The 15,045-nt window shown below is 40.1% G+C and overlaps 2 protein-coding genes across 3 annotated transcripts; one reads left to right on the top strand and one right to left on the bottom strand.

Annotated features, from left to right (window-relative positions):
* Positions 1-1,611: 1,611 nt before the first annotated feature.
* ociad2 (OCIA domain containing 2) lies at positions 1,612-6,471 on the bottom strand. The gene is made up of 7 exons (XM_079267718.1): positions 6,303-6,471; positions 6,138-6,222; positions 3,491-3,544; positions 3,337-3,384; positions 2,898-3,021; positions 2,165-2,239; positions 1,612-2,038 (listed from the first exon to the last, which is right to left on the bottom strand). The coding sequence occupies exons 1-6, from the start codon at positions 6,396-6,398 to the stop codon at positions 2,167-2,169; spliced, it is 480 nt and encodes a 159-aa protein (XP_079123844.1). The 5' UTR covers positions 6,399-6,471; the 3' UTR covers positions 1,612-2,038; positions 2,165-2,166.
* A 2,520-nt stretch (positions 6,472-8,991) lies between these two features.
* Positions 8,992-14,452, top strand: dcun1d4 (DCN1, defective in cullin neddylation 1, domain containing 4). 2 transcript variants are annotated; one of them, XM_079267831.1, is made up of 11 exons: positions 8,992-9,041; positions 10,331-10,401; positions 10,528-10,567; positions 10,661-10,748; positions 10,857-10,945; positions 11,028-11,098; positions 12,014-12,105; positions 12,216-12,324; positions 13,406-13,510; positions 14,098-14,200; positions 14,293-14,452. In XM_079267831.1, the coding sequence occupies exons 1-11, from the start codon at positions 9,023-9,025 to the stop codon at positions 14,346-14,348; spliced, it is 843 nt and encodes a 280-aa protein (XP_079123957.1). In that variant the 5' UTR covers positions 8,992-9,022; the 3' UTR covers positions 14,349-14,452. The 2 variants fall into 2 exon arrangements, with proteins under 2 accessions (XP_079123957.1, XP_079123958.1); XM_079267832.1 differs by lacking the exon at positions 8,992-9,041 and adding an exon at positions 9,935-10,153.
* Positions 14,453-15,045: the final 593 nt, after the last annotated feature.

Here is a 15,045-nt window from a genome sequence, read left to right as displayed (position 1 = left end):
TTACACTATCCACTATGTTGCTGTAATCCTGTAACCAATAAAGAATTATCTTATCATATCTTATCTTATAACGTCCATCATGGTAGTTTTTAGCTAGCAGCTAGCCTGGTGTTGATACTGCAAATGTTGAGTAGAAGGCTAACTAGCTAGCTAGCTAGCAGCAACCAGCCAGTTGTCAACTAACTAACGTTGTAGTTCGACATGCTGAGTATGATAGCAAGGCTAACAGCACAAGCTAAGCTATTTGGCAGCGTTACAAGTATAACCGACAACAGGAATTCTGAAGCGGTAGCTAGGCGATTAGCCTCTGTTAGCATGTTACGGTTGCTAATTTAGTTGGGGGAAAAAGCTAACGTTAACGGTAAAGTTAAATCACACGAGCCAACGTGAACTACGTTAGTTAACTAGCGTTACGTTAGATAGCAAACCGCCGTGTCCTCAGTTATACTTTGATATTCGTATAAAAGATGACGTTACTCACAACTTTTTTGTTTGTTTCCTCTCTCTCTCTCCTTTTTTTAGTTGCACTAGGTAGCTTAGCTTAGCTTGCAGACGTTTCTTTTCATTTTGCCGAACAAGCTTGATGGACGTCCTGGTCCTCCTCCATTGGAAGGATTTTGCGTAGTGGTGAGATTTTTATTTTTTCTCTCTCTCTCTCTCTCTCGCTCGCTCAGTGTGTAGTATGGAAGCCCTGTGAGACCAAAATAAAGATCCTGTAAAAGTCATTATAATGAGATACTAAATCAAAATAATGACTTAGCATCTCATTATTATGACTTAATATCTCATTATGATGAGATACGTAACTATGAGATAGTAATTATGAGATGCTAAGTCATAATTATAAGATGCTGTGTCATTATTTTGAGATACTAAGTCATTATTTTGAGATGCCAAGTCATTATGAGATGCTAAGTCATTATGAGATGCTAAGTTATTATGAGACAGTATCTCATGATGACTTACAGGATCTTTATTTTTTCCTCAGTGACACTAATGGGCTTCCATACTTCGGTGTTGAGGAGAAGCTCCACTGTCACGGAAGAAAGGACAGCCTGTTTGGTCCCGCCTCCTTTTCATCGTGATTGGCTGTGATTGGTGTACGCCCACATGAAACACAGCTTTCTATTTCACCAAATACATGCCAATCGAAAGGGATAAACGACCTGTTGATTGGATGACGTCTCTCTGGAGGACTAAAGCTGACATAATTAATAAATAACTAACCCTAACCCATAAATAGATAAAATAACAAAATAAAGGTCGAAATCAAAACCTAAATTATAACTGTACATATTAATTTAAAAATGAATAAATAAGCACAGAAACAGAATAAACAAATAAAATGTATTTATTTGAATCCATAAGGGAATGACTAAATAGTAAAGAAAAAATAATAAATTGGAGAATAATTAAATATGGAAATATATTACAAAAATAATTTGTCAAATAAATAAATACATTTTATTATTATTATTTCTGTTTGAGCATATTTATGTATTTAAAAATGAATAGCACAAAAGACAATTAAAAAGATGGGATTTGTGACTAATATGCTGTTGATTTCTTCCTTAATCAAGATAATGGAATGATTGTAATTATATTAAAAAGCTAACATTTCCTACGTTGGTTTGGCGGGTAAACAAAACAATACAGACTACCAGTTTAATAGTTAAGGCGAAATGTATTCTGTTCAGTTGTTGTTGCAAAAGTATATTGAAGCTGATAATAAAACCAAATGTTTGTTGCACTTTGTTGCACTTTATTTTTTTGTTGCACTTTAAACCTTTGTTGCACTTTATTTCAGAGACTTTGCATTCCTGCAGATGAAATGCTGCAGATGAAACTGGATCTCTGACTGAAAGGAAAGTAGCTCCCCTAGTGGATATGTTGTGCATGGTTTCTCCTGGATGAATATGATGTGCAATATATCAAAATATACTTTATATACGAATTCTAAGCATCATATAAAGACACAGAAAAAAATGCAGCTGACGGATCCACGCTGCCAGTCAATCCTTCAGTGTTTCTGATGAGGCTGAAACATAAAGTGGAATAAATAAAGAGCACATTCAGGTTACTTTAACATGAATATGTTATTAAACAAAACATTTTTTTCTGTACATTTGTTTGTAATCGCGCCGTCAGCATGTGATCAGCTTACCTTTAGTGTTTCTCTTCTTCTGCAGGTGCAGCTGGAGCTTTCTTCTGACATTCTTCACACACGTGGCGGCAGGACCTGTTGGGATGACGTTCTGCTCAGTGATCCATATTCATTAGAAATGATTTGCTGCAGCACAAACATTGCAGAATGAAATTGACAAATAAACGCCATGAAAGTAATTAATCTTCCATTTCTAAAGCGAGGAAATATAAGATTTACTCCCAAGGATCATTTTAGCAGTGTATGGCAACCTTTGGTATAAAATGCTTTATTTTTTGCGGTTTCTTTTTGATCTCATTTGACTTTGTTTTGTTTGTCGGTTTGATGCCTTGAGGAAATAAATAAATGTTTTCTTTTGAATGCAAAATGTTTTTATTTATGCAAAAACTGATGAAAAAAAGTGTGAAGAAACATCATGCATGTGTTGAAATGTGAGTAAAAGCTGTATAAAGTAATGCTACATTAAAGTCATATCTCTCCTGCTCTTCATAATAACTGCTATTTCTTCCACACATCATCACACGTAGAAGAAAAACAGCCATCAGCACCAAATGAAGCAGGATTTCTGCACAAAACTACCTTTTCGACAAACTGCACGCCTCTTTAATATGAAATCAGATATACTGTGAATATTTTTACCGTATGTTTAATGATTGTTTACGGTATATTTATTTTACCTGCAACAAACCGGATTGTGATTTTCTGAGCATCTTAGTTTCAGTGTATTCTGTACCTGTGTCCAGGACCAGACCAGGGACCAGATCCTGGTCTACCCTCAAGACCGAGACCCTGAAACTTGCGCCGACAAGTTCCAACATAAGATGCTGTCCCCACCGCGAACCCGAGGACACCAGCAACTAACGGACAAAGAGCGTGGAGTTAGAGGACGAAGACACCAACAGGAGTCAAATATACACAACTAAGAGATAACGCAATGAAACTTCATTAAGGAGTATTTATTGTATTACAAGTTTTCTGAAATGTGATGTTTAAATATGCAAATGAGGAATTATGTAATGGTAACTTTTGGTGAATTTAGTAGAAATCTACAGCCGTAAACAGACAAAGTAGTAAAATAAATGTTTTATCTCCTCTCGTCTGGAAGAAGAGATGATGAAGAAGTAATATGAAAAGCATTAGAAAGTCAGAAATACTGGATGGATGATACACACCTGCTAGTTTTGGAAGAGGACCAAATCTCTTTGACGAAATCCAAATGCCTGCATGGAAACACAATTAAACCAAAATGGGATATTTATAGAAAACAATGCTCGCTTTACATGCGTCACAGCGACATGACGGGAGAAAGTGTCTGAAGGTCTTTACCTTTGTAGAGGAGCCCACCGGTGACCGCCATGCTGCCCAGAGAGAGAGGAAGAGCTGAGGGAAGAGGACAGACGTCACTGGATACAGGAGCGGAGTAAAGATTAAGACTAAACACGTCGCTGTCATGATCGATCGCCCTCACTGACTGAGAGTCTAATCTGACTGAACTTTGACCTGTGAAGTACAAAAGCTCAACATGTCGTCAAAAGGACGGAGTCGACTCCTCCATGAATTGTTGCCGTTTCATGTTTACATAACTGCTCAGTGAGAGACGCTGAAACAATAAAGTGTTGACTCGTAAAAACATGAATCACAACCAGTCACAACATTCTACACATGCTGTTGAGTGAGGAACTGTAGTGGTGATTAGATCTCTGTGGGTGTGAACATAAACACAAAATCTCTTGTTGGTTTTGGAGCAGAGATTCAGTTTGGTTCACTCGGGTTGAACTCAGGACGCTCCCCGTCTCACGTCGTCCAACCAGAATTAAAACGACTGTAGATCTTATCAATAAGGTGACACTACAGGCAAAAATATAGTTTGACATGCACAGATTATTTGAGATTTTGGTCTTCTTATCTTACGTAACTCGTCTTCTTTCAGACGAGAGGAAAGAAAACATTTATTTTATACTTTGTCTGTTTACGTCTGTAGATTTCTCCTAAATTCACCAAACGTTAAACATTACATAACGCCTCATTTGCATATTTAAACATCACATTTCAGAAAACTTGAAATACAATAAATACTCTTAAGGTGAGTGATGAAGTGGTGAATGTTCACCTGTAGAGTCTCTTAATGTGAGTGATGAAGTGGTGAATATTCACCTGTAGAGTCTTAATGTGAGTGATGAAGTGGTGAATATTCACCTGTAGAGTCTCTTAATGTGAGTGATGAAGTGGTGAATATTCACCTGTAGAGTCTCTTAATGTGAGTGATGAAGTGGTGAATATTCACCTGTAGAGTCTCTTAATGTGAGTGATGAAGTGGTGAATATTCACCTGTAGAGTCTTAATGTGAGTGATGAAGTGGTGAATATTCACATGTAGAGTCTTCTTAATGTGAGTGATGAAGTGGTGAATATTCACCTGTAGAGTCTTCTTAATGTGAGTGATGAAGTGGTGAATATTCACCTGTGGAGTCTCTTAATGTGAGTGATGAAGTGGTGAATATTCACATGTAGAGTCTTCTTAATGTGAGTGATGAAGTGGTGAATATTCACCTGTAGAGTCTTCTTAATGTGAGTGATGAAGTGGTGAATATTCACCTGTAGAGTCTTCTTAATGTGAGTGATGAAGTGGTGAATATTCACCTGTAGAGTCTCTTAATGTGAGTGATGAAGTGGTGAATATTCACCTGTGGAGTCTCTTAATGTGAGTGATGAAGTGGTGAATATTCACCTGTAGAGTCTTCTTAATGTGAGTGATGATGTGGTGAATGTTCACCTGTAGATTATTCTTAATGTGAGTGATGAAGTGGTGAATATTCACATGTAGAGTCTCTTAATGTGAGTGATGAAGTGGTGAATATTCACCTGTAGAGTCTTCTTAATGTGAGTGATGAAGTGGTGAATATTCACCTGTAGAGTCTTCTTAATGTGAGTGATGAAGTGGTGAATATTCACATGTAGAGTCTCTTAATGTGAGTGATGAAGTGGTGAATATTCACCTGTAGAGTCTCTTAATGTGAGTGATGAAGTGGTGAATATTCACCTGTAGAGTCTTAATGTGAGTGATGAAGTGGTGAATATTCACCTGTAGAGTCTCTAAATGTCTGTAATGGAACTAAACGTCTCTTTAAGACGTTTCCTCTCAATGAGTTTGTTCTCAGACTCTGATGATAAATCTCCACTTCAGCAGCTCTTACATTCACCAAACTTCACTCGTTCATTCCCCTCTGTGTGCTGAAGGTTCACACAGAGGGGTGTGTTCACACATCATTCATAGTCTGATTAAGGTGTGTTGGAACATTCCAGTAACAATCAAAATGCCGCCATTACCAACGTGACTTTGTGTGTTTTGGGCGCCACAGAGAAGAATGTAAACACATGTCGTTAAATGAACAAGGTGCTGACAGATAACTCCGGCTACACTGCTAAAAACACTTGTCAAATACACACAGAAGTATATAATTAATAGATAGTTTAAGTAGTTAACTTTCTGTTGTTGAAGCCTTTGAGCTCAACATTTTGGCAGTCGCCATCTTCTATTTTATTTTTATCAACCAGAAGTGACACGAGAGGGTCGAGCAAAGTAGGAACCAAATGCTGAATAAGACGTGTCTTTAGGTGACCAGAAATATTAAAATTAACTTTCATACCACAAGGTGGGAACAACCTGTCAATCACTGTAGCCCCGCCCTAAAGCATCCCCTGCTTTATGGTCTGTGTGACTCTAAATGGACCATAATGTACTAAATGAACATCATGCTGTATTGAAGAAGACTTGAAACTAGAGATTGAGACATAAACTCATGTTTACAACGTTTACTGAGGTAATAAATCAAGAGAGAAGTAGAGTCATTTTCGGCCCCTGCTGGACACGAGAGAGAATGCACGTGGAATTCGCTTTTTACACATCTGATGGTTTGACTGTTTTTTCTACAATGATCAATAAGAAGTATTTGTGAAGATATTAAAGACAATACCTCTGTACCAGAAGCTTTCCTCCTGGCACTCTTTCCACACCTTTCTCAGGTCTTCTCTGTGGACGTGACGGTCCCCCGTGGGACACTGTAAAGACACACACGGGACAGCGGTCAGGTCTCATGTCATCATGAGGCTCAGTAATGGTCCGCAGCGGTGACGCTCACCTTCCACCCCGCTTTCTCTGGACCAGCTGCCGCCTCCGCCGCCGGCTCATCTCCCGTCTTCACGGTGATAGTTTGTCCGGTTGTTTCAGAACTCATGATGCAAAAAAGCTTTCAGCTATTTACTTTTTCCTGGAGCAGAAGTGCGCAACTTCGTCTGGCTCGTGTACTTCCTCTGTCTCGCTCTCTTATCATACTGGTTGTAATAGCTCCTCCCTGTGTTTGTAAGCCCGCCCCAATCAAACATATACATTTAAGAAACATACGAGAGGCTTTGTCCATTTAAAAAACTACTTCAACAAATATAGAATTGTGCAGGAAAAATGCACAATTTTTACAATTGAAAAGAAAAGTCAAAAACTGACAATTCAAAGATGTTTTATTTGTGACATGAAGCTACAGTGTTGCGTTCAGGCTCACCTTTGCACACCTTCCCACACCTGCAGTCAGACACACCGGTGTTTGTAGAGGTCGTTGATTCTTTTGTGCTGTTGTTTCATTAAGTGTGTGGAATAGTATCATTTCCACCATTCTGTTTTACCAGTGCAAACAAGCGTGACTGTGACATTAGAAGCAGTCTTTGTGGGAGAAATGTGTATTATAACATGTCCTGTAGTTTTCATGGTTTGTGAAACATCTCTTATTATGTGACACACAATCAAACAGTTTACTATATTTGCCAATATAAATATTTCATCTGGTTGTATTAAATAACATTTAAATGAGATATGAAAGTGCGTGGTATACATTAAAGGAGTGCTGAATATCTTACTTCATTCGAAGTGTATTCCCACGAGACAAAGGTCAGTTATTAGACGTTAGATCAACCACTGATAAAAACATACAATGACATCAGAGACAGATTACATCATCATTGATTTGATCATTTCAACAGGATTACTCTTGTTTCACAATATGTAGAAATTCCACTTTCATGTTAAGTGTTGAATATTAATTGAATCTTTCCAATGTTCTTATTTTCTTTTATATCAAAACACAAATTCTCTGTAAAAAAAACAGTAAAAAGTATGAACATGTAGTCAAAGGTCAGCCTCTTTAGATCAGTAGTGTCTCATTAAAAAACGACTTATTGATAATTATAACAATATTAACAACACTACTGCTTTCACGACATAAAATACAATACAATACAATATAAATATAAATAAAATACTAAAAAAATAAAAAAGCAATAACATTACCAGATATATATAAAGAAAATGATGTGCTTGCTTTAATAAAAACTTAAAAAATATACAAGACAATATAATCTAATACTATTTATGTATTATTTTTACAATTAACACTTTAAAAACGTATGAACAATTAATAAAATGTAAACCACATGTGTCACTTTACATTTTTTACTTAAGATTTCATTAAAACTATTTATTTTTATTTTTACAAAATTAACCAAAACACTGACAGCGAGGACGATCTTTGGTCGATAATAATGAGAATAAATATGAAAACAAATTTAAATCAAACCCTCTAAACTAAAAATAAATCAGGTTCGAATTTAAATCAAACACTATTACTAAACTTATTTACAGGATATTTAGTCAATATATCTACAGAGGAAACCAGGAAGAAACAACACTGAGTAGAAATACTATTCACTGCAAATAAAAATGCAGTAAAGAGTACTATATTTCCCTCTGAGATGTAATGGAGTAGAAGTACAACAAGTATCAACTAAGTTTAAATAAAAGTAGTACATTCCACCACTTTAAATCCACTGCTGCCAGTATTATTATTTTTGTCAAAATAAACAGTGGCTCTGATCAGTTATTGCAGTGATATTCTCAGCAGCGGTATTCTCAACACCACTGAAAAAGGTTGCATTCAGGGAATTTTTTTCATAAACTGGTCAACTTATGTTCTGAGTCAAATATTAAAAACAATAACATAATATAATATCTTACATTATATTATTATATTATATATATGTTTTGTATATATAATAATATTATATTATAATATAATACATATATATTATATCTATAATATATAACAATTACATATATTAGTTAAACAATATTATAATTCATCTTAATGTTTCTGATATTTAAAAGCCAAACAACGCAGCTGAAAGTGTCCGTTCGATTTGGTTCACGTCACGGATTTCTAGTCACCTGACAGGCGAGTGTTGACGGTGGTACATTTTAAAGCCTTTTTTTGGGACAGGACCAACTGAACACATCCCAGACGTCTCATCAACTTTTAGTTGGGTAACGTTGCTCCCCAAACGGTCAAGAAATGAGACGTAACTCACGTTAAAACAAACGCACCACCACTAACCTCCGCCCGGGTGAGTTGACACGGAATGAACCCAAACAGCGGGTTCACAAGGGGGCGGGTACACTCCTGACTGAAGGGACCAATCCGATTCCTTCGTGGGCTGGGTTTCAAGCGTGCACGAGGAAACGTTAGTGTGTTACGTGTTCATAAAAAAAACAACCTCTCTGCACCAATCAGTAACGGAGCTCGCGCAGCCTGTTTGGGGAGCTCCGACCAATCAGATGTTTGCATGGGAGGGGCTTATCCTCCTGTCTTCCGCCTTCTCGTGACACGACAGCTCGAGTAGCCAATCGACGGCGACCAAAGGCGGAGACCGAGCGCGGTTGTGTTCAATCGTCGTCAGTGGGCGTGGTTTACACGCGCAAGGCCCGCCTATTGGCCGGTCTCCGGACTTCCCACAGACAGTTGTATGTTTCATAAAAATGCACTCTGATGCGGCAAGTAAGTAGTAACCTTACAGAGGCTTATTTTTTTTTTTACTGCATCAAATTGCGAAAAACCCTCGCGGACGCTACAGAGTTTTAACCGAAGAGACGCAAACAAGCCGCCTGGTTATTACCTCAAACCTACTTTCTGCAGCATTTAGGAGGAGAAGCGGATGAATTCCGAGCTGTTTTAGTGGCCCCCTTTGTATTTGCCGGTGCTTTTTCTTAGGCGACAACAAAGGGGGGATAGCGGGTGTAAATCCAGGTGTTTTTTGCACATGCAGCAGGTTTTGTTTGACTCGTTATTTATTGTGTTTGTGCAGCGTTAGCGGGTCTCGGTGCACTAGTTAGACCCACAAGCAGTCCTTTTTGTGTAATGCTAATCGGCCGCGGTGTGGTGTTTATATTCATCACCACTGAGGATGCACTGTGCGGGTTTCCACTCAAACTTTAAAGGACGAACGAAATGTCGCTGCATATTGGGACATTTTTCTGATCAGCTGCGGACTATTACAGAGATTGAGAATTGTGACGCAGTTGTGTAAAAACATCTTTCAGTGCTGCAGTGCTGTCGGGCTTTGCGGCACCAACACCAAGCTGCAAAAAAAGGCGTCTGCGCAACGGGTTGTGCGTCAGCAGCCATATGATGTTAGATTTTTTTAAGGACTATGTAAAATGCATTCAATCAGTTGAGGTAAAAAAAAAAAGGTTGCTACAAAATAGTTGTTTTGTCAAAAGCTTGGGAGTTGTAGTCCAGCTTCCAACCGGAGCCCAGGCTTCAGTGGGCTCTTTTTTAGAGGAAGTGGACTACAACTCCCACACGCCCAACTCTCCAGATACTTTGTAAACTCTGTGCAAGTTGCGCGTCTGCACGGCTATTTTAGGTATGCAGCTCGTGCTATCTGCTCAGCTCTGTGTGTGTTTCCTAGAAATAAATAAAAAGCATCGGGATTTGATGACTGCTCTCGAGGAGGGGGGGTGCATAGATGACATTTGGCGACCAAGGTAGCACGCGCGACCACGTATGCTCGAGCTCGCATGTCTTTTCTAGGAATGCAGAGAGTCACTCCCTCTTTTTTTTTTTTTCCTGTCGTATTTTTTTTCTCTTACAGTAGAAATCACACTGAAGTAAGTTGGAAGAGTCGATTATTGATTACTGGCACATTAAAAATAAAATGATAGGGTTCTTGACGATGATGTCACCTCCTTGTACCCTTTAGTGCCAAAAGGTTGTGAGTCTTAATTGGGAGCAGCAGGCTGTGAGTTGTGCTGTAGTCTGATTATTTCTCTCTCTTGTGGAAATAGATTTACAGCTGAATTCCCACTTGACTACACTGGCCAGCATCCATAAGATCCACCACACCTTGCACAGGCTGGTAAATGCACACTGGCAGCTTATGTGTTTTATATATATGAAGATATAAATATATAGATACACGTGTGCTTTAGATGTGAGTACTCGTGTGTCCTGCTCACAAGCTTGTGGTTTCTTGTTTTGATAGAACCTGACAGAAGACGTTGGACAGGTTAGCCACCCCTCAGGTAACGTCAGGACTTTGTTCTATCTTTCTATCTTTCTATCTATCTATCTGCGCGCACATGTATTGCCTCTAATTCTTCCACTTGCTTCCCCAGCGTGTTGCTCCAGAGCCATGCCTCCGAGGAAAAAGAGGAGACCCTCTGCAGGAGATGACATGTCGGCCAAGAAAAGTCGCCAAGACAGGTGTGACGATGTTAAACAGGAGCATCGAGTTATTGAGGAGGTTAAATGTGTGCGTGAATACTTGCAAAGATGTAATCTTTCCTTTTAAAATCTCTTCTTCCTCTGCAGCGTTTTCAGGAAACACGAAACGCCACAAATCCGCGAGGAGGAGATGTTTTCCAGTAAAAGATGCCTGGAGTGGTTCTATGAATACGCAGGTGAGGTGTTTGTTTTTGAAGGTGTCGCTCACGTCGTCGTACGTTGACTTGAACACCTTCACACCTGTGTCGTCTGGAACAGGCTGCGATGCCGTGGTGGGTCCAGAGGGGATGGAGAAGTTCTGTGAGGACATCGGAGTGGAGCCGGAGAACGTGAGCTCGTGTCTTTTATATCTGTTCATTTAAACATCCTTTTTTTTGGGCTTTTCTCATCACTTTTGTTTTTGTCATTAATAATTAGGTCACTACTTATTTACACTCGTGCATTCGTCTTCACCTGGTTAATTTAACCGTCTCCACTCTCACTAAGAGTGTTAAGTTTGTCCGCTCTGGGCTTCTGTAGAAACTAGGGACGGGTATCGTCAGGATTTATTCGTACTAGTACTCTTATTGATGCTCTTATTGGTTCTTTTTTTATTATATTTGTGAGCAAGACAATTAATTAAGAAAATAATCATCATTGCTTCATTATTCTTGTATATAAACAAAGTCTTTCTTGAGCAGCAGCACAAGAAGTTCAGAAATCTTTAAAACACGTTCTCATCTAATCTATGATCTCAGTGATTATCTTCCATTGATCCTGTTCTTCTGATCAAACTCTCTACGACATCACTAACGCATGACATCACTAACATGACATCACTACCGTTACCTGGCGGCTGCTGCACAGACAGACTGATGTTCTGCTTGTTGGTCACATGTTGTGATGAACTTACTTGTGAAGGTTTTATTGTGTTTGAGACGACCAGAGTTCTACAATGTTTCCTCTCTGATCATGATGCGAGTCTCACTCTGTACTGAGACAAAGAGACAGAGAGACAGACAGAGAGAGGACGTTTGAGACGAGGACGTCTCACTCAGGAACTAACAAAGTACCGATAACTCCGGACCTCATCAATGCTAACGGCTTTTTACTGGTTTTAGAACGGGTTCCCATTTAGCTCAGACTTCCAGGGACTCCCTTTGTAAACATAAATGTTTTTTCCAAAGCTAAATAAAACACAGATTCTTAGTTTCAGGTGTCTATACACTGATTAAAACACAGTTATGAATATTAATGTGTACCAGGTGGTGATGCTGGTTCTGGCCTGGAAGCTGGATGCTCAGAGTATGGGCTACTTCACCCTGCAGGAGTGGCTGAGAGGAATGGGCTCGCTGCAGTACGTCAGTCACCGACTTCTTCTGCCGTCGCATGCTGATTTAAAAAAAAAAAAATAGTTTTTACAGTGAAGTGTAGATTCTGTCTAAAGCTCCTTTCTGCTGTTGTCAGGTGCGACTCCACAGAGAGGCTGAGGAACTCGCTCGACTACCTGAGATCTGTCCTAAACGACATCACCAGTTTTAAGCTCATCTATAGATACGCCTTCGATTTTGCTCGGGTGAGTCGAGCTAAGACACACACACAGTTATGAAACAGCTCATTTTAATTGGCGTTGTTTCCCGATACCGGTTTTAGAAATGCAGCCTAAAATTGGGATTGGGTATTGACGAGTCTTATGCACTGATCCGATATCACGTTATCGTATCTTCTACCAGCTCATTCACGCTACACGGGAACAACATGTGTCTCTAGCTACCCGATCCGGACATCCTGAGCGGTACCGAGCATGAAAACTCGTTAGCTACTTCCATCATCGGCTCTGGGAGACTAAAGCGATGGACCGATCAGGCAGGTGCTAACGTTAGCCAAGAGCTAGCAACATGTCAGCAAGCCGGCAATATTTTACACTGGAATATCCCACCAAAAGCCCCAAATCACAAATTTGCCTTTTAGAGGGCTTTTCAATCTGTCATCATACGACCTCTTCTGTTCCTGTTGGAGGAAAATCTCCTTTTAACGGGAAGGAATACAAATGAAGTATGCCGTGTTTTAGTTTCTGCATTTATTCATGTCTACAAAGAGTTAAACCTGAGCCAGAACGCACAACAGTGACAGCAATCGCATCGCTGCAGGGTTAGCAGCACACAGCTGATAAAGGAAGCTTGAGAAACTAGCAAAGAGTACGCTAGATTAAAAAATCATCCAACCTAGAAAAGCCAGCCCGTGTTTCAGACTCTACCAATGAAAGTAGCCAACGGCACGAGCAACAAAAGTTGCTAAATGTAGCGTTTCAGTCAGCAACAGGTCTCCCTCCAAAGCCCCCCCCCCAAAGAAATGATTGTTATGAACATGAACAAACCAACGTGGTGTTGTTAGTCTATCGTTAGAATGAGTGCACAGGCTTTTGTTCGGGAGGAAAGATCTGATCTTGATCTAATGAGGTCAAGCTCATTCTCCAGTTGGACTTGGAAAGCTCTCAAGACTTTTGACAGTGATTTAAGAAAAGCAGCTCTGTTGTAGTGAATGGAGACGTATTTTAGCTACAGCAGTGGTGCGTTTTGGGGTTAAGCTCGATGGTAATGATGTTACTAGACTGGTTGACGAGTTTTCATGACGCTGTGGACGTTTTGATCGGACAGGAAAAGGATCAGAGGAGTTTGGACTTGAACACCGCCAAGTGCATGCTGGGTCTTCTTCTGGGGAAGACGTGGCCACTGTTTCCTGTGTTTAATCAGTTTCTAGAGGTAAGAGTCACATGTGTGGTTGTGTGTAGAAAAGATTGTTTTAGGGGAAGTTTACTTGTCGCTATTTTTGCGCCTTAAAATTCATTTTTTGTGAATGCAGACAACGTGCTCAAAAGCTGCCGTGCACAACACAAGTCATGTGACGAGTAACAAACAATCAGAGCTGGCCGATTTCATTTCTTTCTTCCATAAATATCAGTCTACGGTTAAGAAGTTAATAGTTTCAGTTCAGGGCTGAGCTTTTCTAACCGTCCCACGGAATATTTTACGTGCTTCGCCCTCGGCGACGATGAACGTCACAACATTGGGGTGAAAGGTCAGCGAGTAAAACTACTGCGAGGGATTCATTGTGCTGGAAATCCGAAATCCAGTCGGGTTCACTTCAACACATTTATTATCTAAAGATTAATTGTCAAATAGCTGCTAAAATGAACACTATGGAGCAGAACCGAATAGTTGTCTGATGCTATGCTAGGCTAGTCGGCTTTTGAGGGGCGGGACTTGACGCGAAGAGGTGGATTCCTATTGAATAGGGTTGTTGAAACTAAAGGTTATTTATGTAATTCATTTGTTTTACTGTTCTTCAGCAATCCAAGTACAAAGTCATCAACAAGGACCAATGGTGCAATGTTTTAGAGTTCAGCAGGACAATCAACCTGGACCTCAGCAACTACGACGAGGACGGTGCCTGTGAGTGTGAACACACACACACACACACACACACACACACGAACGTGTCACACCAATGAGTGTTTTCTAATGTGGTCTCGTTCTTTCGTCAGGGCCAGTTTTGTTGGACGAGTTTGTGGAATGGTACAAGGAGAGACAGATGTCATAGGTGCAGAGAAAAAAACACAACTGTGACAACAAACGACTATGAGAATCAACAAGTAAACAATACAACAATGGTAAAGCAGTGACTGGGCGCTTCCTGGTCGAGGGGGGGGGGGGTGCATGCCGCCCACAGCGCGGAGGCGGAGTCATGTCCCATTGCCCTCTCTCACTGTGACTTGTCATATTGTTGTGTATGTTTGGATAACATGAAATCACACGTGATGCGTGTGTGGGGGGGGGGGGGGGGAGAGAACCAGTCCTCACCCGAAGAAGAGAAAAACATTCATGCATTTGTGTCTGAGTCTTATAACGGGGGGGTCACTTTGACTCCGGGCACATTTTAAATAATATGAATGGTGGACCTGGACTTTTTTTTTTTCTGGACAGATGGCTCGAACTACTGTTGGTCGTTTAAGTTCTTCAAGAAGCACACTGTGTCAAAAAGCGGTTGATCGCAGGTTTTCTGGTTGCCTGTGCTGTTTACTTTTAATTCGTGCCAGTGATTTGTTTCATTTGCTCCCCCCTCAACTTTTTTTTTTTCTTTGTTCCTTCCTGCCGTTTCTGCTCCAGCTAATGCTAACAGTTATGCTAATGCTAACCCCCCCCCCCCTCCCGACCTCATAACACCAAACAAATCAGCATTGCTGCTTACTAACTCTTATCACAGTACAGCGGTGAGCCACTCGCGCTCATCGGCCCTG

The sequence above is a fragment of the Melanostigma gelatinosum genome (genome assembly GCF_949748355.1).
Source record: "Melanostigma gelatinosum genome assembly, chromosome: 4".
Taxonomy (NCBI): domain Eukaryota; kingdom Metazoa; phylum Chordata; class Actinopteri; order Perciformes; family Zoarcidae; genus Melanostigma; species Melanostigma gelatinosum.
The sequence above is the reverse complement of the archived record's forward strand: the minus strand, read 5'-3'. Positions and strand labels throughout refer to the sequence as shown.